This window comes from Haliotis cracherodii, unplaced genomic scaffold (assembly GCF_022045235.1).
Source record: "Haliotis cracherodii isolate W230 unplaced genomic scaffold, xgHalCrac1.p SCAF_22, whole genome shotgun sequence".
NCBI classification, from domain to species: domain Eukaryota; kingdom Metazoa; phylum Mollusca; class Gastropoda; order Lepetellida; family Haliotidae; genus Haliotis; species Haliotis cracherodii.
Genome location: NW_027266278.1, coordinates 8,776,568 through 8,801,587, shown reverse-complemented (window position 1 = coordinate 8,801,587; position 25,020 = coordinate 8,776,568). Strand labels below are relative to the sequence as shown.

Sequence of the window (25,020 nt, the reverse complement as noted above, 5' to 3'; positions counted from 1 at the left end):
CTCTATGATATTTGATATACAGCAAGCATATGTTTTAGGCATATTTTGCTCTTTGGTCAGTCTACGACTTTTGACACATATCATAGTGTTATTGCTGTTTCAAGGCCTATGGAACCGATATTTTGTGCGAATGTTCACAGTTAATGTGTCTCTAAAAAGTCCTATCTGATGTAAACCATTTCTCCTTATAATTCAGGTGAGCGTCAGAGCTTCTTTATTTTGCATTAAATAGTTGTACAGGTTTGATTCACGTTAAACGATTTGATTCTCTGAAAAAAGCCATTTCTTGTCACCTGCACTCAATTATGTTCCACAGCATTAATAACATCTAAACACAGAATCGCAAGAGAGTTCTCTGAGTAAAGTTGTTTCACGTCCACACTGCCTGACAATTAACGGTAAAATCAAAATGCTATTATTGATCCCGCGGTCGGTATATTGACATAGATCTCACGGGGTTGTAGTGAAATGCTGATATCTGAATAGAGATTGGTTGTTATTATTCTCCATGTGACTTTTTCCATTACTTAAGGCTCTGATTCCAAATTGCAGTGGTTATCCGAAACAGAGATGGTAATTTACATTATTTGTGATTTCTGTGCATAACACCCACCCATTTTTTTAAGCCTACATGGTACAAGATTCGCGGTGCAAGATTTCCCTGTTGTAGTCTGGTAAAGAGGCATCTCTAACTCTGTATAAGGATCCCTGACCGCAACGGTAACGATGTCTAATCTGTATATCGTTCTAACAATAAGCATTTGGATGTGTGGTACATGCACTCTTCAGTCTGGTGCTGATCCGGGCCCTCTGTACACCCTGTACAATGACCTACTCGAGCGCTACAAGCCGTATATCAGACCCAGAAAGAATCCTAATGATACCGTGGACGTAGTGGTTTCCTATAGCATTGCTTCTGTCGAAGCCTTGGATGAAGACACCCAGACAGTAGCTTCTTCTGGAGTCGTCCTATTTACATGGACAGATGAGCTGTTGACTTGGAACTCAAGTGATTATGGTGGTATAAAGTTCATTAATGTACCTGTTGATAAACTGTGGATTCCGGACGTGAGTTTGACAAATGGACTAGAAGACATTTCGTTGATTCTACCCGATGGGGAAATAGCAAGGGTGATTAACGATGGACAGGTCATGTGGTATCACGGGATGAAGAAACGGACAAAGTGCCCTTTAGACATGACAAAATTTCCATTTGACACCCAGACATGCAGTATCCGTCTTATTCAGTGGGTTACTGTCATTTCTCAAGTTAATGTGACAGCAGGTGGGGTTAACATTGAATCGTCCTTGTTTCAACGAAATGGAGAATGGGAAATAACTGACAAATCGAAGGACACCATTGTTCACACATATACCGATGTTTACATCCAGACGGAGATTATTTTCACGTTCGTCTTCAAACGGAAGTACCTGTATTACATCATCACCAACATTATTCCCGTCATGCTTCTTTCCGTCCTTAACCTTGGTGTGTTTCTACTTCCGCCTGAGTCTGGGGAGAAGGTATCCTTGTGTATATCCATAGTGTTGTCCTACGCAGTGTTCTTGTCTGTCATTGGAGGAAGTTTACCGCAAGTGTCAGATACTGTGAGCATCTTCAGCATCTACCTCCTGACAATGCTGCTCCTCAAAGTCGCGACAACTTTGATCACAGTCTTTGTTTTGAAAGTTTACCATAAGACCACCGAAGAGGCGGTTTACATGTCACACCGTGAGAGTCTTATAAAAGGTCATATACAAGACAACTCCAAACCAAATTTTGAACAAGATAGTGCACTTGTAAAACAACAAACGACAGAAAAGGAGAGAGACAAACAGCTCGCAAACAAATTAAATAAGATTGGTTTCACTACAGTATTTCTGTTAACAACCATGATCACCTTTCTATGTTTTGCTCTCATGTTAAAAGAATCGTAAAATTGCGATGTGTTTATACTGATGGTTTATTGTCTGTTATATATCTCTTGTTGGTTTCAAATTTTATGCATTTGCCTCTTTTGTTCCGAACGTAACATCACACGATGAGGTAGCACGCCGTGTTTATAGGTTTTGCTATGTAAACATGGCAAACCTCATTGTAAATGCCGAGCCAATATTTGATGGAAGTGATGTGCTAGTATTTCTGTCGTTTAAAGTATATATCATGATTTATGTCTAATAGATCATGTTACCTTGACGTCTGTATTGACCCTTGCTTATCAGTATAGGACATGGTTGAGGTTTGTTTGTTTGTTTGTTTGTTTGTTTGTTGTTTAACGCCCCGCCCAGCAGTATTCCTGCTGTATGACGGCCGTGGGTGATGTATGACCTGCCTCGATACGGCGCTTTCGAATGTTGCGTAGTGTTTACATTTCATCCTACGTCGTGTGGTGATCTCGAGTCTGTTTTAATTCATCTTCGTTTGGCTGTACCTTTGTACATTTTATATTTGTAATTAATATGTAAAATATTATTATGTAGCTTGAAATTAATCTAAGTCAGCAATAGTACGTGAGACACCGACATAATGTTCCTCGGTTATATTTCTTTAAATCAGCTTAGGGCTGTGTTAGAGCAGCTTATTTTACGTTCATTCTAAAGCTGTAGGTAGTGTTATGAGTGAGTGAGTGAGTGAGTGAGTGAGTGGGTGGGTGGATGGCAGGGTGGATTGGTGTTTGGATGAGTGAGTGAGTGAGTGGATAATAAATAGAGGTTATCACGAGAGTCTGTTGTGGGATGGTAAATATACTATATTAGGAATACATAGTGTTAATTCCTAATACAGGATATTTACAGGATATTTACCATCCCCAAACACACAAGCGTGATAACCTTATATATAACCTTAATAATGTCATTCTTTAATTCTGTGCTTGGAAATCGCTTTCACTCGCTCATAAACATTACCGACACATTGCGAGTTTTCCTGGAATGCGCGCATTAATATTTATTACGTCACTGGCTTAGTGATGTGTCAGTCGGACAGTGACAATAGCCAATATAGTTCCAACTGAAATCTGTTTCTTATACAGTGGCGAAGCAACATATACGCAAAAGAACAATTGTTTTTACTTGCATTTCTCGGCAATCCATCGGTCTATCCGCTAGAGTAACTGTCCTTTGTCAAAGGGAAGCTACTCTAACTCTTGTCTATGAGACGCCATGGCCACGTTCATACGTTGTTGACAGTCGGCCTGTCCAGTCAAAACGTTAAGAAGTGCAATCAGATGACCACACAGCGACAAAAAAGAAACAAGGTAACAATTCAAACATATTTCGGCCAAATCCAACTATTTTAATTTGTTGAAAAGGTTTCAAGCCGCAGAGGTCTACAGGCAAAGATATGGCTACCGATCCCGCTTGGCTAGGCCTAGTGCCCTCGAAAAATTGTTTCGAAATTTATATCTTCAAACTTGCCAAAACTTATAAAATGCCTTAGTAACGTCACAGTTAGACAATGATTTTAAGTATATTAGACTATTCTTTTGATAATGATAGCAATTATCTCTGTAGTTTATCCAGATTCCCGATGGTTAATTCTGACTCGATTGCCGAATGACAAGGGCGACGCCATATTTGTTTATAAACACTGAAAGTAGTCCCTACTTGACCTTTGATATTTGCATATGACCCCAACGGATATCGTTTGTATCCGTTGGCTTTATCCTAACGAGACCTACCCATCTTATGATAAGGAAGGTATATGTGCCATATTTTTGGTAGATATATACGTATTGTTGTTCATTAGAACTTATTATGTAATGAGTGTAAATAAAATCAGTGTTATTATAAGCATTCGTTTGTCAATTAATATTAGGATATTAGTCTTGTTAATAGTATAAATTATTGAGTGAGTGAGTGAGTATGGTTTTACGCCGCTTTTAGCAATATTCCAGCAATATCACGGCGGGGGGACACCAGAAAATGGGCTTCACACATTGTACCCATGTCGGGAATCGAACCCGGGTCTTCAGCGTGACGAGCGAACGCTTTAACCACTAGGCTACCCGACCGCCCCCGTATAAATTATTGTGGTAACATGTATTTGTTATTGTAGTAAATAGTATCAGCTATTGCTGTAATACCGTTGCAAAAATCAAAAGAAGGTAAGTACATTTATTACTTACATTTTAACCTCGTTTTCCATTTAAGCAAGGTAGAATGTAATTTGTACAAGAATAAAAATATATGCACGCCCTAACACAGTTCAGTCAATAACAATTTTATTTTGAACCCGTAGGATCAGCCATACCGTTGACAGTATAACACATATCCTACAGCAAAACCTGAACAAAGGAATAACCTTTATTATGAACTAACGACTTATCGATCTTGTGTGTGGTTATATATAGATGAGAGTATCTTTGTGTTTGTGTTCAGGTGTTGTTTGAATAACATACCGATTGGCAACTATATGATGTGCATTAAACTACCTTTCAGCAGTATGTTTCCATGTCATTATCGGTGTTACATACATGTGAAATGAAGCGCAGCACCTCTAAAGGCCAGATCTATATTTTGTCAGTCAACTAAATGGGTACATTGTCCAAAGTCTCAAAGGTCTGTTGTAGTGTCAGGTTACTTTACTGACAATTGTATCCTGTTGTAAATATGTTACATTGTTTTAATAATGGGCCTACACGGTGCAAAGTTATATTGAATGAATCCCAGGGGCTAGAATGTTTTGATGTTACATTATCAGAAACCCAGGGACCCGAATGTTTTGATGTTACATTATCAGAATCCCAGGGGCCCGCATGGTGTGATGGTTTATAATCACAATCCACGGGTCCCGTGTGGTGTGATGTTATATTGTCTGAATCCCAGGGGCTCGCCTGGTATGATGCTATATTATCAGAATCCCAGGGCCCCCCATGGTATGATGCTATATTGTCAGAATCCCAGTTTCCCGCATGGTGTGATGGTTTATAATCAAAATCCACGGGTCCCGTGTGGTGTGATGTTATATTGTCAGAATCCAAGGGGCTCGCCTGGTATGATGCTATATTATCAGAATCCCAGGGCCCCCCATGGTATGATGCTATATTGTCAGAGTCCCAGGGGCTCGCCTGGTATGATGCTATATTATCAGAATCCCATGCTACCCCATGGTATAATGGTATATTGTGAGAATCCCAGGGGCTCGCCTGGTATGATGCTATATTATCAGAATCCCATGCTACCCCATGGTATAATGGTATATTGTGAGAATCCCAGGGGCTCGCCTGGTATGATGCTATATTATCAGAATCCCATGCTACCCCATGGTATGATGCTTTATTGTCAGGGCACTCGTGAAGAGCAACCTCCTCGTGGTGAGTGCTGGGTAGCGCTAATAGCTCTTCCCCCGTGTGGAACCGGGGTAGAATATTTCCACAGCACCCCATTGCTGGTCGTAAGAGGCGACCAAAGTGGGCAGCCCGTTTGCCGTGGGTTGCGTCCCTGTGTCGGCGGAGGACGGGATTCTGGTAGTTGAGGGCACTGGTTCCTGGAACTGTGTTCCTTTGCCCAACACACTACTTCGACCCTTACTTCGCCTAGACGGGTGGTAAGATGGGCCCGGTCTTATCAATCGGCTGGTCATGCCAGGCCCTGTGCGTAATATTGTTTCTGCACACCTGTGTTGTATTATATTGTATATTTTGGACTTGGCCATGCATACTTTGTATGAATTACCAATTTTGTATGGAATATATTGCCTAGAGTCTTACGCCAGAAGGCGGTGGCTCATGGGCCAATCTAGTGATGTTGACCTCTGTATTCTGTATGTCTCCAGTTTCTTGTCATGGATTGAACCTGCCTGGCACTACATCTGGTAGATAAATATAGCTATTCATGTCATATTTGCTGGAGTATCACACCCCTGTAGCCCTGGTGTTTTGCATTTTGGATATCCAATGCATTAAGACACCGTCCTTGTTGACACTCGATGGTGGGTGGGGAGCAGGGGTGCAGAACCACTTTCTCTCATTATGTCTACAAAATACCCTGGTTCAAAAAGAAAACACATAGATGCCAGCTCTTCTGATGAAGAAACTACTATACAAATAGATTCCTGGGCTCGATTCATTGTAATCGAAGCATCAGATCACCAAGGCTTAAAATTAAACCCGTTTGCCATTTCCAAGGCCATCAATGGTTGTTGTGGAAAAGTTGAAAATGTCTCCCGTCTGCGTAATGGCTCCATATTAGTAGAGTGTGCAAGAAGACAGCAATCTCTGAACCTGCTCTCACTCAGCCAATTTGCAAATGTAGAGGTTGTTGTTTCGGCTCACAGAACGCTGAACTCGTGTCGGGGAATTGTAAGAGACAGAGCTCGATGTCTATCTGACATGAGCGAAGACGAGATTGTGACTGAACTGTCTACACAAGGTGTAACAGCTGTTAAGCGCTTCACACGAAAACAAGATGAACAAATTATAAAGACTCACACTTATCTGTTTACTTTTTCTCTTTCGAAAATTCCACCATCTATCAAAGCTGGATATTTTAACATCGGAGTGGAGGTTTATGTACCAAACCCACTCCGATGTTACAAATGTCAACATTTTGGGCATGGCGCTAAGACCTGCACTTTCAGTCCAATCTGTGCCCGCTGCAGTGGGTCACATGAGAGTACTGAGTGCACAGCTGCCATTAAATGTGCCAATTGCAAGGGGGACCATCTGGCCTCAGCTAAACTCTGTCCAGCATTTCTTCTCCAGTCCCAAGTGTTAAAAATCAAACACACCAACAATATATCTTTTCATGAAGCAAAAAAATTAGTTCAGTCACAGTCTCAAATTACCTCAGTCAAATCTTATGCTGCCGCAGCAACTATCACTCCTTTTGTCCAAGCAGCCACAGTATCTGTTGGATGCCAAACAACCATCTCTTGGGTTGGTAATCAGCAGATGTTAAATGACTCTCCAGCTCCATCATCTCCAAATACAACAACAACATCATCATCGCAGACGGAACTTGTTGCATCTTCAAAAACATCACAATCAGAATCATCTCCTATTAATGGCGACATACCTTTAACAAAAACAGAAAAAAAGAAACTGAAAAAAACGGCGAGGGCCCTCCAACACTTGGAGGTGCCTTCTTCTCAGCCTACACCTGTTAAGGTTCAAAATCAATTTGAACCTTTGGCGATGGAGGTCACTCCTTCTTCAACAGGCCATGGGAGTGGACCTCCCTCCCGCTCCAGAACTCCAGTAGAACCACCATGACCTGTTCTAACCCGATAATACAATGGAATTGCAGAGGACTAAAAAACAATTTTAATGATTTGCAGCTATTAACACAAGATTTCAAGCCATCAGCCTTTTGTTTGCAGGAAACGTACTTTAAAACTACTGATCAACTAAACATTAGACACTACGACTCCTATCATTTCTTTTCACCTCCAGGGGCTAAAGCCACTGGAGGTTCTTCAATCTTGGTGAGGCAAGGTGTTATTCATAGCCCTGTTCCTCTCAATACCCCTCTACAAGCTACCGCAGTTCGTATCACTATGCACATTGTTTTTACTCTGTGCTCTCTTTACATTCCTCCATCTACATCTCTTCAGCAAACCGATCTTCAAGCTCTCTATGACCAGCTTCCTAAGCCCTGTATTATCATGGGCGATATGAACGGTCATAATCCACTTTGGGGTAGTGATCGTACAAGCAGTAAAGGCAAGCTCTTAGAAGATTTTATTTCCAACAATAATCTATGCCTTTTTAACGATAATTCCAACACATATTTACATCCTGGTACAGGCACATACTCTTCTTTGGATTTGTCTATTACCGATTCAAACCTGCTGAATGAATTTGAGTGGTTGGTCCACGATGACCTCTGTGGAAGTGACCACTTTCCAACCATATTAAACCCTATTACCCCATCTGATGTTCCTCCATCATCTCGATGGAACTTTACTAAAGCCAACTGGCCTCTATATGACATTCTCTGTACAGAAAAACTAACACCTGATCATTTCACTGACGTTCCTGACCCAATTCAATGTTTTTCTGATGAACTTATCAATATAGCTGAAAAATGTGTTCCTAAGTCCTCTGGAATTCCCCACATACGTAAACCATGGTTTACCGATGACTGCAAGCAAGCTAGGAAGGCGAGGAAAAAGGCTGAGCGTTATTTCCGTCGCCATCCTATGGTCCATAACTTAAACAAATTTAAAATATTAAATGCTACGGCAAGGCGAACATTTAAACAAAGTAAACGCCAATCTTGGCGAAATTATGTATCAAAAATAAATTCTCGGACGCCCATGTCCAAGGTATGGAACATGGTCCACAAAATTAAAGGTAAGGGCACTAAATCTAGTATTCACCATCTTAAAGATGGGGACCTACTACTAACTCATAAATCAGATATTGCTAATAAACTTGGTGAAACTTTGGCAAAACACTCTTCCTCATCTAACTATGTCCCTCAATTCCAAAAGTATCAAAAACAGCAAGAAAAGAAACCTATTAATTTTCATTCAGATAATGGGGAAGATTATAATGAACTATTCTCTATTCATGAACTCCACACTGCCCTTGGACAAGCTCATGATACTGCTACAGGAGCTGATAACATACATTATCAACTCCTGAAGCACTTACCCGACTCATCCTTAGAAACACTATTGAATATTTTTGATGTCATTTGGACCTCAAGGAAGTTCCCTCCTTCGTGGCGTGATGCTATTGTTGTCCCGATTCCCAAGCCCGGTCGAGATCATACTGATCCATCCAATTACCGACCAATATCATTGACAAGCTGCGTTTGCAAAACCATGGAACGCATGATAAACAATCGTCTCGTTTGGTACCTGGAATCCAATAATCTTATTACTAATATACAATGTGGTTTCCGGAAAAACAGAAGTACCATCGATCATTTGGTTCGCTTAGAATCATTTGTTAAAAATGCAATAATAAATAAACAACATGCAGTGTCTATCTTTTTCGATCTAGAAAAAGCATATGACACTACATGGAAACATGGTATTTTAAATGATTTACATGATTTTGGATTACGAGGCCGTTTGCCTCAATTTATATCTGAATTTTTAACTGACAGGCAATTTCAGGTCCGCGTGGGCTCTACCCTGTCTGATCATTATAATCAGGATCAGGGTGTCCCACAAGGTAGCATCTTGTCTGTCACATTGTTTAGTATTAAGATAAATAGTTTGTCCAAAGTTTTAAATGATTCGATTGATGGATCGCTCTTTGTGGATGATTTTAATATTTCGTGTCGTGGCAAAAACATGCATACTATTGAAAGGCAGCTTCAGCTATGTTTAAATAAAATCCAGAAATGGTGTCTCGAAAATGGTTTTAAATTTTCAAAATCTAAAACCAACTGTATACATTTTTGTAGGAAATATAAACCCCATAAAGATCCAGAATTAATTTTAGATAATACTCCCATTAAAGTTGTAAAGGAAGCCAAATTCTTAGGTCTAATATTCGATCATCATTTGACCTTTCTGCCCCACATAAAATACTTAAAGAATAGGTGCTTGAAGGCCCTAGATTTATTAAAAGTTGTCTCAAATTGTAAGTGGGGAGGGGATCAAAAAACCCTCCTCCAACTATATCGAACACTTATCCGCTCGAAACTTGATTATGGCTCCATCATATATGGTGGGGCCTGTAAGAGCAATTTAAAATTACTTGACACCATTCATCATCAGGGCCTGAGACTTTGCCTTGGAGCCTTCAGAACTTCTCCTATTCATAGTTTGTATGTGGAAGCTGACGAACCATCTCTTAAACACCGTCGCATTAAATTAGCTCTACAATACATCTCTAAATTACGTTCCAATAACTCCAATCCAGCATATGACTGTGTTTTTAATCCCCTTTACGGCAATCTATACAAAACAAAATCTACTCTTATACCACCACTAGGGATACGACTACAAGCAGATATTTCTGCTGCTAAAATAAACCTTAGTAATATAGCCCCCACTCAGCTTTTCTCTTCTCCACCATGGCAGTTAGTACATCCAGAGGTGGATCTAACTTTAGCTAAACTGAAGAAATCTGACACAAATCAACTAATTTATCAACAACAATATAATGAATTAAGGAACACATATAATACTTACAAATCCATATTTACAGATGGATCCAAGGATGGTGACGCTGTTGCCAGCGCCACTGTCATTGGATCAAGAACCATATCATCTAGATTACCGAATGATAGTTCTATTTTTACAGCAGAATCACAGGCAATATTAACTGCGCTTAAATATATAAATACCCAATCTAAACATAAACGGTTCATTATCTTTTCTGATTCACTTTCCTGTCTTCAGGCAATTAATAATATATCTTGTCATCATCCACTTTTACGTGAAATAATTGAACTACATAATGATCTTGCTACTGGCCAGTACGACATCGTCTTTTGTTGGTTACCAAGCCATGTTGGTATCATTGGTAATACAATGGCCGATGCTGCTGCAAAAGCAGCACTCACCAAATCTGTGACACCACCTCTTCTACCATACACTGATTTTAAACCCATAATTAGATCTTACATCCATGATCTAATGCAAAAGAAGTGGGACACTCAAGTAGGTATAAATAAATTACATGAACTTAAACCAACTATCGGCTACACCTACTTGGGCTGTCAGTCCAGATTTGAGGAGGTCATAATACGACGATGTCGTATTGGCCATAGCAGGTATACAAACGATTATTTATTGAAAGGTGAAGATCCTCCGTTTTGTATCCCTTGTGATGAAAGAATCACGGTCAAGCATGTCCTGCTTGACTGTGTTGATTTTTCCATCACAAGGGATAAATATTTTACATCATCATCAATTAAGGATCTTTTTAATAGAATCAATTCTCATTTAATCATAGGTTTTTTAAAAGAAATTGAACTTTTTGATAAATTTTGAATTGTGTACATAGCTATATTTTATATTGGTAATGTATAATTTGTAACTTCGATGGTCAGTGGCTATATCCTCAAAGGGGGTTGAAGTAGCGTAAAATTATTGTCCCCCTGAGGGGATATGTAAGACCACATCATTCAAAGTACATTTATTCTTACCTCGGTTTTACAACGTAGTATATTTGTTTCTTTTAATGGTTGGCTAAAATTGAATACCATTACCAGCAGCTGAAGGGATGGTGTAAATCCTACTGGGGAGCCGTGCAGGTAGCAAAAGTAATGTAAGTCCCCTCGGTCCCTTGTAAGGTGGCCTAACTTTGGTTGCTGGTGATCTATAGCCCAATTTTATATTGTCTTGTTGATTATAAATGTATTGTTTTAACTGTTCTCAACTAGTTTTACTATTGAACCTGTGATATTCTAGTTATCTTACTGTCCATCGTTGACAGCTTTTTATTAAATCAAAATGTAATTATTATAACTGTTTCGTCGCGATATGGCTGAAATACTGCCGATGTGACGATAATTCTCACTCACTCACTCACTCACTTTATTGTCAGAATCCAAGGGGCTCGCCTGGTATGGTGCTATATTATCAGAATCCCAGGGCCCCCCATGGTATGATGCTATATTGTCAGAATCTCAGGGCCCCCCATGGTATGATGCTATATTGTCAGAATCCCAGTTACCCGCATGGTGTGATGGTTTATAATCACAATCCACGGTTCCCGTGTGGTGTGATGTTATATTGTCAGAATCCCAGGGGCTCACCTGGCGTGGTGCTATATTATCAGAATCCCTGCCCCCCCCCCCCCCCCCCATGGTATGATGCTATATTGTCAGAATCTCAGGGGCTCGCCTGGTATGATGCTATATTATCAGAATTCTAGTTGCCCCCCATGGCATGATACTATATTATCAGAATCCCAGGGCCCCCCATAGTATGATGCTATATTGTCAGAATCCCAGGGCCCCCCATGGTATGATGCTATATTGTCAGAATCCCTGGCGCTCGCCTGGTATGATGCTATATTATCAGAATCCCATGCTACCCCATGGTATGATGGTATATTGTCAGAATCCCAGGGGCTCGCCTGGTATGGTTGCTATATTATCAGAATCCCATGCTACCCCATGGTATGATGCTATATTGTCAGAATCCAAGGGGCTCGCCTGGTATGATGCTATATTATCAGAATCCCAGGGCCTCCCATGGTATGATGCTATAATGTCAGAATCTCAGGGTCCCGCCTGGTATGATGCTATATTATCAGAATCCCAGGGCCCCCCATGGTATGATGCTATATTGTCAGAATCCCATGCTACCCCATGGTATAATGGTATATTGTGAGAATCCCAGGGGCTCGCCTGGTATGATGCTATATTATCAGAATCCCATGCTACCCCATGGTATAATGGTATATTGTCAGAATCCAAGGGGCTCGCCTGGTATGGTGCTATATTATCAGAATCCCAGGGCCCCCCATGGTATGAGGCTATATTGTCAGAATCTCAGGGCCCCCCATGGTATGATGCTATATTGTCAGAATCCCAGTTACCCGCATGGTGTGATGGTTTATAATCACAATCCACGGTTCCCGTGTGGTGTGATGTTATATTGTCAGAATCCCAGGGCCCCCCATGGTATGATGCTATATTGTCAGAATCCCTGGCGCTCGCCTGGTATGATGCTATATTATCAGAATCCCATGCTACCCCATGGTATGATGCTATATTGTCAGAATCCCTGGCGCTCGCCTGGTATGATGCTATATTATCAGAATCCCATGCTACCCCATGGTATAATGGTATATTGTCAGAATCCAAGGGGCTCGCCTGGTATGATGCTATATTATCAGAATCCCAGGGCCCCCCATGGTATGATGCTATATTGTCAGAATCTCAGGGTCCCGCCTGGTATGATGCTATATTATCAGAATCCCATGCTACCCCATGGTGTGATGCTATATTGTCAGAATCCCAGTTGCCCGCATGGTGTGATGGTTTATAATCAAAATCCACGGGTCCCGTTTGGTGTGATGTTATATTGTCTGAATCCCAGGGGCTCGCCTGGTATGATGCTATATTATCAGAATCCCAGGGCCCCCCATGGTATGATACTATATTGTCAGAATCCCAGTTGCCCGCATGGTGTGATGGTTTATTATCACAATCCACGGGTCCCGTGTGGTGTGATGTTATATTGTCAGAATCCCTGGCGCTCGCCTGGTATGATGCTATATTATCAGAATCCCAGGGCCCCCCATGGTATGATGCTGTATTGTCAGAATCCCAGGGGCTCGCCTGGTATGATGCTATATTATCAGAATCCCATGCTACCCCATGGTATGATGGTATATTGTCAGAATCCCAGGGGCTCACCTGGCGTGGTGCTATATTATCAGAATCCCTGGCCCCCCCATGGTATGATGCTATATTGTCTGAATCTCAGGGGCTCGCCTGGTATGATGCTATATTATCAGAATTCTAGTTGCCCCCCATGGCATGATACTATATTATCAGAATCCCAGGGCCCCCCATAGTATGATGCTATATTGTCAGAATCCCAGGGCCCCCCATGGTACGTAGCTATATTGTCAGAATCCCTGGCGCTCGCCTGGTATGATGCTATATTATCAGAATCCCATGCTACCCCATGGTATGATGGTATATTGTCAGAATCCCAGGGGCTCGCCTGGTATGGTTGCTATATTATCACAATCCCATGCTACCCCATGGTATGATGCTATATTGTCAGGGCACTCGTGAAGAGCAACCTCCTCGTGGTGAGTGCTGGGTAGCGCTAATAGCTCTTCCCCCGTGTGGAACCGGGGTAGAATATTTCCACAGCACCCCATTGCTGGTCGTAAGAGGCGACCAAAGTGGGCAGCCCGTTTGCCGTGGGTTGCGTCCCTGTGTCGGCGGAGGACGGGATTCTGGTAGTTGAGGGCACTGGTTCCTGGAACTGTGTTCCTTTGCCCAACACACTACTTCGACCCTTACTTCGCCTAGACGGGTGGTAAGATGGGCCCGGTCTTATCAATCGGCTGGTCATGCCAGGCCCTGTGCGTAATATTGTATATGCACACATGTGTTGTATTTTACTGTATATTTTGGTCTTGGCCATGCATACCTTGTGTATGTTCTCAATTTTGGATTGTATAAATTGCCTAGAGTCTTACGCCAGAAGGCGGTGGCTCATGGGCCAATCTGGTACTTTCGACCTCTGAGTTCTGTATGTCTTCAATTTCTTGCCATGGGCCGAACCAGCCTGACATTTTATTTGATAGACAAATACAGCTATTCATGTTGTTCTTACTGGAGTATAACACCTCTGTATCCCTGATGTTTGCATGTTGGAGATCCGGTGCAATAAAACATCGCTCTTTGTAGCACTCCATGGTGGGTGGGGAGCAGGGGTGCTGAATCAATTACTTTCATCATGGCTCACAATCACTCTGGTTCGAACCGCAATGAAAAGAAGAGACGTCTGGAATCTGAGATTTTATCATCTGATGATGATGTTTCTCTCATACCAAATAATAATTCTTGGGCACGTTTTTTGGTAGTTGAATCCAGAAATGAATTACCACTAAAAATAAATCCTTTTGCCATATCTAAAGCCATTGCAGGTATTTGTGGTGAAGTTAAGAATGTTTCACGGCTCCGGGGCGGTTCTCTTTTGGTAGAGTGTGCACGGAGACAGCAAGCTATCAATCTTTTGAAATGTACTACATTTGCAAACACTGAAGTTGCTGTCTCTGCGCACAGAACGTTGAACTCGAGTCGGGGGATCATCCGCGACAGAGGCCGTTGTCTGGCGGAAATGAATGAAGATGATATTCTTGACGAACTCAAAGATCAACATGTCACTTCAGTGAAACGGTTTACTCGAAAGGACGGAGAAAACATTATCAAGACAAATACTTATTTGTTCACATTTGCACTGTCGACTATACCACAATCAATTAAGGCAGGCTATTTCAACATCGGAGTGGAGGTGTATGTCCCCAATCCACTCCGATGTTACCAGTGTCAGAAGTTTGGGCATGGCTCCAAATCATGCGATCGGCCGATTGTTTGTCACCGTTGTGGTGCAAATCATGACGCCTCAGATTGTACAGCTGACCCCAAATGTGCTAATTGTATGGGTAAACATTTTGCGTCTTCGAAATCCTGTCCTCTTTGGAATCATGAAAAGGAAATCTTAACTGTCAAATGTAAAAACAACATTTCTTTTCAGGAGGCTAAAAAAGTCGTTGCCAGCCGGTCACCTCCATCAGCGCACACCTATGCTGCTGCTGTCTCTCGACCTTCTACCACAAGATCTATAGAATGTCAAACTGACTTGACATGGACACACTCTGAACACCCTGTGCCTATGGTTACAACATCAGAGAGTCAGACCAATGATTCAGATAGTCAATCATGTGGCATCTCTTCAGCATCTCAGGTTGTGACTCAGACTATGGCCCCACCTAAACCAACTCCTGAATTACCAGCACCTAACAAACCATCGCCTGAAATGCCCAAAAAACAAAAGAAGAAACAAAACAAGAAAATTTCTACTAAGATCCCTACTCTCACTGAAACATCTGTAGATGTTCACAATTACTTTGATCCTCTCGAGATGGATGTTACTCCATCTTCCATGAGTGGTGACTCTTCTTCACGTTCACGTGAGCGATCTCCTATAGAACCGCCATGAACCATTCAAATATATTTCAATGGAATTGCAGAGGACTTAGGCATAATTTTCATGAATTGCAATTATTAACAACAGATTTAAGTCCATCAGCAATTTGTTTACAAGAGACGTACCTAAAACATACAGATAAATTTGAATTAAGGCAGTATAGTTCCTATCACTCTTTTTCTCCTCCGGGTGATAAAGCTACTGGAGGAGCTACTATTTTGGTGCGGCGGGGCGTTGTTCACAGTCCTGTTCCGCTTGACACAAATCTGCAAGCAGTTGCAGTTAGAATTACACTGCATATTGCCTTGACACTTTGCTCCTTATACATTCCACCTTCTTCAAATCTTCAGCGTAATGATCTACAAAAACTATACGACCAGCTCCCAAAGCCCTGTGTTATCATGGGTGATCTAAATGGGCATAATCCTCTATGGGGAAGTGCAATCATTAATCAAAAGGGAAAAGTGATCGAGGATTTTGTTTCCGACAATGATCTTTGCATCTTTAATGATGACTCCGATACGTATTTACACCCTGCTACTGGCACGTATTCATCTCTCGATCTGTCTCTGACAGATTCAGTTTTGTTACACGAATTCTCCTGGTCAGTCCACAATGACCTGTGTGGAAGTGACCATTTCCCCACCGTACTTAAACCCATTAATCCCGCTGAGGATCCACCTTCCCCTCGATGGAATTTTTTGAAGGCTGATTGGCCTTTATTTCAGTCTTTATGCAAAGATAAATTGCAACCTACGTCTTTTCAGAATGTTACTGACCCGATTCAGTTGTTCTCAGATCAACTGAATAAAATTGCTGATGAATCAATTCCTAAGTCCTCCGTCAACCCACGTGTTCGTAAACCATGGTTTGATGACACTTGCAAACAAGCTAGGAAATGTCGTAAGAAGGCGGAGAAATACTTCCGTAAACATCCCACTGTCCATAATTTAAACACTGTCAAAATTTCAAATGCTAAGGCAAGACGTCTATTTAAGCAAAATAAACGTCTATCATGGAGGAACTATGTCTCCAAAATAAACACTCGTACCCCTATGTCCAAAGTATGGAACATGATTAAAAAGATCAAAGGCAAGGGATCAAATTCTACAGTTAACCATCTGAAGGATGGCGATACTTTACTAACTGATAAAACTGCTATTGCCAATAGACTTGGGAAAACATTATCTCAACATTCGTCTTCATCTAATTACGTTCCCGAATTTCAAAAATATCAGCTCCAACCGGAAATGAAAAAAGTAAATTTTACATCTGATAATGGTGAAGATTACAATGAGGTATTTTCACTACATGAGCTATATACTGCCTTAGGGCAAGCTCATGATACAGCAGCAGGCGCTGATAATATTCATTATCAGCTACTGAAACACTTGCCCGAATCATGCCTTGAAACTTTGTTGACTATATTCGATGACATTTGGACATCAGGGACGTTTCCACCTTCATGGCATAATGCCATTGTTATACCAATACCCAAACCTGGGCGGGATCATTCTGATCCTTCAAATTACCGACCTATCTCTTTAACTAGCTGTGTTTGTAAAACGATGGAACGCATGGTAAATAATCGATTAGTGTGGTACTTGGAAACAAATAATCTTCTTACCAATATACAATGCGGATTCCGGAAAAACAGAAGTACCATCGATCATTTAGTGCGTTTAGAATCGTTTATTAAAAATTCCATTGTAAATAGACAACATGCTGTATCGATCTTTTTCGATTTAGAAAAAGCATACGATACAACATGGAAACATGGTATTTTAAAAGATCTTCATGATTTTGGATTAAGAGGCCGTCTGCCTCATTTTATATCCCAGTTTTTAACAGACAGGCAATTTCAAGTCCGAGTGGGTACAACCCTGTCTGATCATTATAATCAGGATCAGGGTGTCCCACAAGGCAGTATTTTGTCTGTCACTTTATTCAGTATCAAAATTAACAGTTTGTCCAAAGTTTTAAATGATTCAGTTGATGGATCACTTTTTGTGGATGATTTTAATCTATCTTGTCGGGGTAAAAATATGCGCACAATAGAAAGGCAATTACAATTATGTCTTAATAAAATTCACAAGTGGTGTTTAGAAAACGGGTTTAAATTTTCCAAATCAAAAACTAATTGTATACATTTCTGCAGAAAATATAAGCCACACAAGGATCCTGAACTATTTCTGAATGGCACTCCTATCAAAGTTGTTAAAGAGGCCAAGTTCTTGGGACTTATTTTTGATAACCACTTAACTTTCCTTCCACATATAAAATACCTAAAAGCTAAATGCCTGAAGACACTCGATCTCTTGAAAGTTGTTTCCAATTCAAAGTGGGGAGGGGATCAAACAACCCTCTTACACTTATACAGGTCACTCATCCGTTCAAAACTTGATTATGGCTCCATCGTCTATGGTGGAGCCTGCAAAAGTAATTTACAAAAACTAGATACGATACATCATCAGGGTCTGAGGCTTTGCCTTGGAGCCTTCAGAACGTCTCCCATTCACAGTCTCTATATAGAAGCAGATGAGCCTTCTCTTAAACAACGCCGACTAAAATTATCTCTACAATACATCACTAAATTATATTCTAATCTGTCAAATCCAGCTTTTGAATGTATATTCCATCCTCTCTACGAAGATCTTTACAAAAAGAAATCAGCACTCAATCCACCACTCGGAATTAGAATAAAATCTGCAATATCAGCTTCGAATATTAAACTCCAAGATATAGCTCCTACTCAACTTTTCTCATCTCCTCCTTGGCAAATGGTAAAGCCAGAGGTAGACCTGACATTAACCAAACTTAAGAAATCTGATACTAACCAATTAATATACCAACAAGAATACCATCAACTAAGAAACAATTATGACACTTATAAATCTATATTTACAGATGGATCCAAGGATGGTGGCGCAGTTGCTAGTGCCACTGTCATTGGATCCAGAACAATCTCTTCACGTTTACCTGATAACAGTTCAATATTCACTGCAGAAGCAAACGCCATTTTTACAGCACTTAAATATATCGGTAATCAAGCTAAACATAAACAATTCATACTGTTTTCAGATTCTCTTTCATGCCTTCAGGCAATTAAAAATATGTCTTCAAAACATCCACTTTTAATCCAAATTCTTGAGTTATTTAATGATCTTGCTACTGGCCAATATGACATCGTCTTTTGTTGGTTACCAAGCCATGTTGGTATCAAAGGTAACACAATGGCCGATGCTGCTGCTAAAGCAGCCCTCAACAAATCTGTGACACCACTTCTGATCCCATACACTGATTTTAAACCCATGATTCGATCCTACATCCGAGATCTTATGCAACAGAAGTGGGACGCCCAAGTAGGTATCAATAAATTACATGAAATTAAACCAAATATCGGATATACCTTCTTGGGGTGTCAGTCCAGATTTGAAGAGGTCATTATGCGACGATGTCGTATTGGCCACAGCAGATATACTCATGAATATTTACTAAAAGGCGAGGATCCTCCGTTTTGTATCCCTTGTGATGAGAGAATCACCGTCAAGCATGTCCTGCTTGACTGTGTTGATTTTTCCATCACAAGGGATAAATATTTCAATGTAAAAACAATTAAGGACCTTTTTAATGATGTTAATTCTCGTTTAATATTATGTTTTTTAAAAGAAATAGAACTTGTCCATAAATTTTGATGTGCTTAATGTATTATTTTATTAATTGGTAGTGCTAATTAATAACTTAGATTGTGAGTGGCTGTACCCTCGAGGGGGGTTGAAGTAGCGTAAAATTATTGTCCCCCTAAGAGGGTATGTAAGTCCCCAACCATTCGTAGTATTTTTATGCATACCAGACTTTTAAATCGTAGTATATTTGTTAGTTTAATTCAATGGCTAAACTTGCATATAATCGCCAGCGACTGAAGGGATGGTGTAAATCCTACCGGGGTCCATGCAGGAAGCAAAGGCACTGTAAGTCCCCATGGTCCCTGGTGTGGTGATCTCCCTTTAGTTACTGACGATCTCTAGCCCATTTTTATATTGTGTTGTTCCTTACTACTTAATGCTTTTAACTGTTCTGCAACTAGTTTTAAATCTTATCTGTGATATTCTAGTTCTCATACTGTCCTTTGATGACAGATTTTTATAAAGTTTAAATATTTGTATATTTCATGTCTAATTTCTCGTCACGATATGGCTGAAATATTGCCGATGTGACGTAAAGCAGTACCTCACTCACTCACTCACTATATTGTCAGAATCCAAGGGGCTCGCCTGGTATGATGCTATATTATCAGAATCCCAGGGCCCCCCATGGTATGATGCTATATTGTCAGAATCTCAGGGTCCCGCCTGGTATGATGCTATATTATCAGAATCCCATGCTACCCCATGGTATGATGCTATATTGTCAGAATCCCAGTTGCCCGCATGGTGTGATGGTTTATAATCACAATCCACGGGTCCCGTTTGGTGTGATGTTATATTGTCTTAATCCCAGGGGCTCGCCTGGTATGATGCTATATTATCAGAATCCCAGGGCCCCCCATGGTATGATACTATATTGTCAGAATCCCAGTTGCCCGCATGGTGTGATGGTTTATTATCACAATCCACGGGTCCCGTGTGGTGTGATGTTATATTGTCAGAATCCCTGGCGCTCGCCTGGTATGATGCTATATTGTCAGAATCCCAGGGGCTCGCCTGGTATGATGCTATATTATCAGAATCCCATGCTACCCCATGGTATGATGCTATTTTGTCAGAATCTCAGGGGCTCGCCTGGTATGGTGCTATATTATCAGAATCCCAGGGCCCCCCATGGTATGATGCTATATTGTCAGAATCCCAGGGGCTCGCCTGGTATGATGCTATATTATCAGAATCCCAGGGCCCCCCATGGTATGATACTATATTGTCAGAATCCCAGTTGCCCGCATGGTGTGATGGTTTATAATCACAATCCACGGGTCCCGTGTGGTGTGATGTTATATTGTCAGAATCCCAGGGCCCCCATGGTATGATGCTATATTGCCAGAATCCCAGGGGCCCGCATGGTGGGATGCTATGTTATCAGATTCCCATGCTACCCCATGGTATGATGCTATATTGTCAGAATCCCATGCTACCCCATGGTATGATGCTATATTATCAGAATCCCAGGCCCCCCCCCATGGTATGATGGTATATTGTCAGAATCCCAGGGGCCCGCCTGGTATGATGCTATATTATCAGAATCCCAGGGGCCCCCATGGTATGATGGTATATTGTCAGAATCTCAGGGGCTCGCCTGGTATGATGCTATATTATCAGAATCCCATGCTACCCCATGGTATGATGGTATATTGTCAGAATCCCAGGGGCCCGCCTGGTATGATGCTATATTATCAGAATCCCAGGGGCCCCCATGGTATGATGGTATATTGTCAGAATCTCAGGGGCTCGCCTGGTATGATGCTATATTATCAGAATCCCATGCTACCCCATGGTATGATGGTATATTGTCAGAATCCCAGGGGCTCGCCTGGTATGGTGCTATATTATCAGAATCCCAGGGCCCCCCATCGTGTGATGCTATATTGTCAGAATCTCGGGGGCCCGCATGATGTGATGGTCTATAATCACAATCCACCGGTTCCGTGTGGTATGATGCTATATTATCGGAATCCCAGGGACCCGAATGTTTTGTTGTTATATTATCAGAATCCCAGGGACCCGAATGTTTTGATTTTATATTATCAGAATCTCAGGGGCCCGAATGTTTTGATGTTATTTTATCAGACTCCCCGGGGCCCACCAGGCGTGGTGTTATGTTATCAAAACCCCTGGTGTGATGTTTCATTATCAGAATCCCCGGGGCCTACCAGGCGTGATGTTATATTATCAAAACCCCTGGTGTGATGTTATATTGCTAGAATCCTAGTTGCCTGCATGTTGCGATGTGAAGCATGACTGTGCAGAAAGTATTTACTTTATGGTAGACACCAAGGTAACAGGATGATCCAAAGTTCAGAAATGAATAGTGTGAGGCTTATCTGTGTTTCACAGAAGAGAAAAGCTTTTACGAAGGCGACAGCCAATATGTTCGTAATCACAGCACAATCATTCATGTATTTACACATACTGTTTTAACCTTTTGATAAGCTACCAGAAAACGCAGTTTAATAGAACACGTCGATCAGCATTAGAGGTACGAACAAGGTCGTGCAAACACTGTGTAAAATACTGATATTGATATTTGATTCAATGATGTATGTAAAAATAAAGCCCCAGGCTAAGTTACGTCTACGATTCTGCAAACATTCCCTGCTTGCGTCTGTACTGCCATGCTGCTCGCACCACTTGATAGTGATCCCAAGCACTACAGTGCTATCCATCCAGACGTTTGTGACAGAGATATACCTTGTGGTCATACCTGGATTCCACATTTGTAACATTATTCTACTTCTCTGGGACAAAGGTTTTATGTGACACTGATCAATATCTCCGTGATCACTTATTTTTCCAACTAACCTTGCTGGTGGATGACACGCTGAGTCATTGATTAACCTTGTGCATAGATCCTATGATAGATGTTTTAGATGTACCTAGTTATTCTAACACTTTGTGTGGTTCTGTGTGCTACAAATGGTCTTCAGTCTGGTGCTGATCAGGGTCCTCTGTACACCTTGTACAATGACCTACTGGAGCACTACAAGCCGTATATCAGACCCAGGAAGAATCCTAATGATACCGTGGACGTAGTGGTTTCCTACAGCATGGCGTCTGTGGAAGGCTTGGAGGAAACCACACAGACAATAACATCATCAGGACTCATCCGATTTGAATGGGCAGATGAGCTGCTGACTTGGAACTCAAGTGATTATGGTGGTATACAATATATTAATATACCTGTGGATAAACTTTGGATTCCGGACGTGAGTTTGACAAATGCATTAGAAGACATTTCGTTGATTCTTCCTAGCGGAGACATAGCAAGGGTGAACAACGATGGACAGATCACGTGGTTCCATGTAATGAAGAGACGAACAAAATGTCCTCTAGACATGTCCACGTTTCCATTTGACACCCAGACATGCAATATTACCCTTTTTCAATGGATAACGGTCATTGGGCAAGTTAATATGACAGCCAACGGGGTCCACATTGAATCATCAATGTTTCAACGAAACGGAGAGTGGGAAATAATTGATAGATCAATGGAAACAATTGTTCACATATACACCAGTTTTCATATCCAGACGGAGATTGTTTTCACGTTCGTCTTCAAACGGAAGTACCTATATTACATTATCACCAACATCCTTCCCGTCATGCTTCTTTCCGTCCTTAACCTTGGTGTGTTTCTACTTCCGCCTGAGTCTGGAGAAAAGATATCCTTGTGTGTATCGATAGTGCTGTCCTATGCAGTGTTCTTGTCTGTCATTGGAGGAAGTTTACCGCAAGTGTCAGATACTGTAAGCATCTTCAGCATCTACCTCCTCGCAATGCTGTTTGTCAAAGTAGCTACAACTTTGTTGACAGTTTTAGTGTTGAATATTTACCATGGACACACTAAAGAAGAATGCTCCCAACCAGATGCAAATAACCAACACAACCGTACATTTTCGGAAAGGAAGATATTAAAGAAAGGAAACAAACAGCTGGCAAAACTTTTAAACAAAATCGGTTTCGCTGTTATATCCTCTTTGACAGCTATCCTTACCATTCTCTGTTTTGTCCTACTCTCTAAACAGTAGTAAGATTGTCACGTTACTGTCGGATATACAGAGAATATCACCCTTTGATATCAAATATATCAACACGAGTTGGTATACGAGTCGGTATACGAGTGTTGAAATATTTGATATCAAAAGACACCAAGGTGAGATTCTATTTATCACCCAAGCTTTTTCGGTTTTCAAACAGTAATATGTGGGTTGAGTAATATTCATGGAGAATATGTTGTTTCATTTTTCGACTCAGTGGTGAATGAACAAACACCCAAATAATTGTTCTCTCCAAATAGTTCATATTGCATGCATACCCTGGTATGAAAATGCATATGTGGTGTATATTGCTAGCTTGCTTGCTTGCTTGAATGATTGATGCCGCACAATTTCCATTTATGTTTTGTTAAACATACATTTTCAGTGTTTGCCTTGTGTATGTTTTTATTGTACATGTATATTGTGGAGTAACCATCTCTTATGTGTTATTATCTGTTATATACAACCTGGTTATTATTGACACGATGGTTTGTGATGTATTGTTGTACATGTACATTACAGTACACTTGCATATCTATCACAGTTTCTGTCTTCGTATGGCGCATCAATGAGATAATAAATACAGAATGTCAAGCTTTAACATTATTGAAAATATATCAGCATTTACTTGTAAACATGTATTATTAGACATTAAACGATCGTAGGTTTAGGAAAACCATGGTAGGACAGATCTGCATACTATTACATCTGCCTCAAAATGTGAGAGGCAAAGGTTTGTAATATATATTACCCGTGCACAGCTCCAACAGACCTTTAACCATTGAGTATTGTGATTTGTGTTCATCTAGATGATATTTACTTTGGCATGTGGTGCTTGTGTAGAGGTGTTGTATGAATAAACGAAATTACAAATGGTCAGTTATGTGTTGTATGTTATTCCCTCAAACTTGTTCAAATATTTGTCAATTTGCTGTTATTATCAATTTAATCCACAGCAGATAACTGAGGCGGCGAGTTAAGGGACATGGGCCATATCTTCTCCCACTTGTGTAAACCTGAGAAAATGTGTGACATGTCAATAATGAAACATAAACATCCCAACAACAAAAGATTTGTCCAGTGACTATCCAAGTTAAATGGATCGATGATACGCCAAGGTCATGACGACTCACATTTCTCAAGAGTAAAGCTTTTCACAGAGGAGTTGTTACATGTATAATAGTTGTGCCAAGAGAGCACATGTACTTTTGCTGGAGAGGTGAAAAACACTCTTTTATCAAATATCAAGCACATTTAGTGCATGATGGCTCGTCGGAATGCTCTCCAAATTCTAAGACGTTTGTTACACACCAATCAGGGGTTGTTAGGGAAGTACAAGGTGTCCGAATTGACGTCAGAGACCTCTTTTAGAGTGCTACCACACGCGCGTACGCGACACCAAGGTGGTTATAGTAACAGAGTTTAATAGCCAATGTCACCCTTTCAATGTTTCAAAATATTTCAAGAGATTTGGTCACTGCAGAGTGCTTCAAAAGACCTGCACATTTTCGCCAAAAAATTGGCACAATTCTCAAACACACAAGGTAAACCAGTGTCTTTTCCGTTTGCTGCCTTGAGTGTACTTTTGCTGGAGAGGTGAAAAACTCACTTTTCTCAAATATCAAGCCATTTCAGTGTATGATGGCTCGCTGGAAAGCTCTCCTAATTCCAACATGTTTGA

The 25,020-nt window shown here is 40.9% G+C and overlaps 2 protein-coding genes across 2 annotated transcripts; both read left to right on the top strand.

Annotated features, from left to right (window-relative positions):
* Positions 1–726: 726 nt before the first annotated feature.
* LOC139471468 (neuronal acetylcholine receptor subunit beta-3-like) lies at positions 727–1,938 on the top strand. The gene has a single exon (XM_071253829.1). It carries the CDS (start codon positions 727–729, stop codon positions 1,936–1,938), a length of 1,212 nt encoding a protein of 403 aa, XP_071109930.1.
* Positions 1,939–22,172: 20,234 nt separating this feature from the next.
* Positions 22,173–23,330, top strand: LOC139471394 (neuronal acetylcholine receptor subunit alpha-6-like). Its single transcript, XM_071253758.1, has one exon. The coding sequence runs from the start codon at positions 22,173–22,175 to the stop codon at positions 23,328–23,330; it is 1,158 nt and encodes a 385-aa protein (XP_071109859.1).
* The last annotated feature ends 1,690 nt before the right edge of the window (positions 23,331–25,020 follow it).

Bases quoted from the DNA above. Each gene is read 5' to 3' on its own strand.
- LOC139471394 (XM_071253758.1), top strand. From the start codon at position 22,173: ATGTACCTAGTTATTCTAACACTTTGTGTGGTTCTGTGTGCTACAAAT.
- LOC139471468 (XM_071253829.1), top strand. From the start codon at position 727: ATGTCTAATCTGTATATCGTTCTAACAATAAGCATTTGGATGTGTGGT.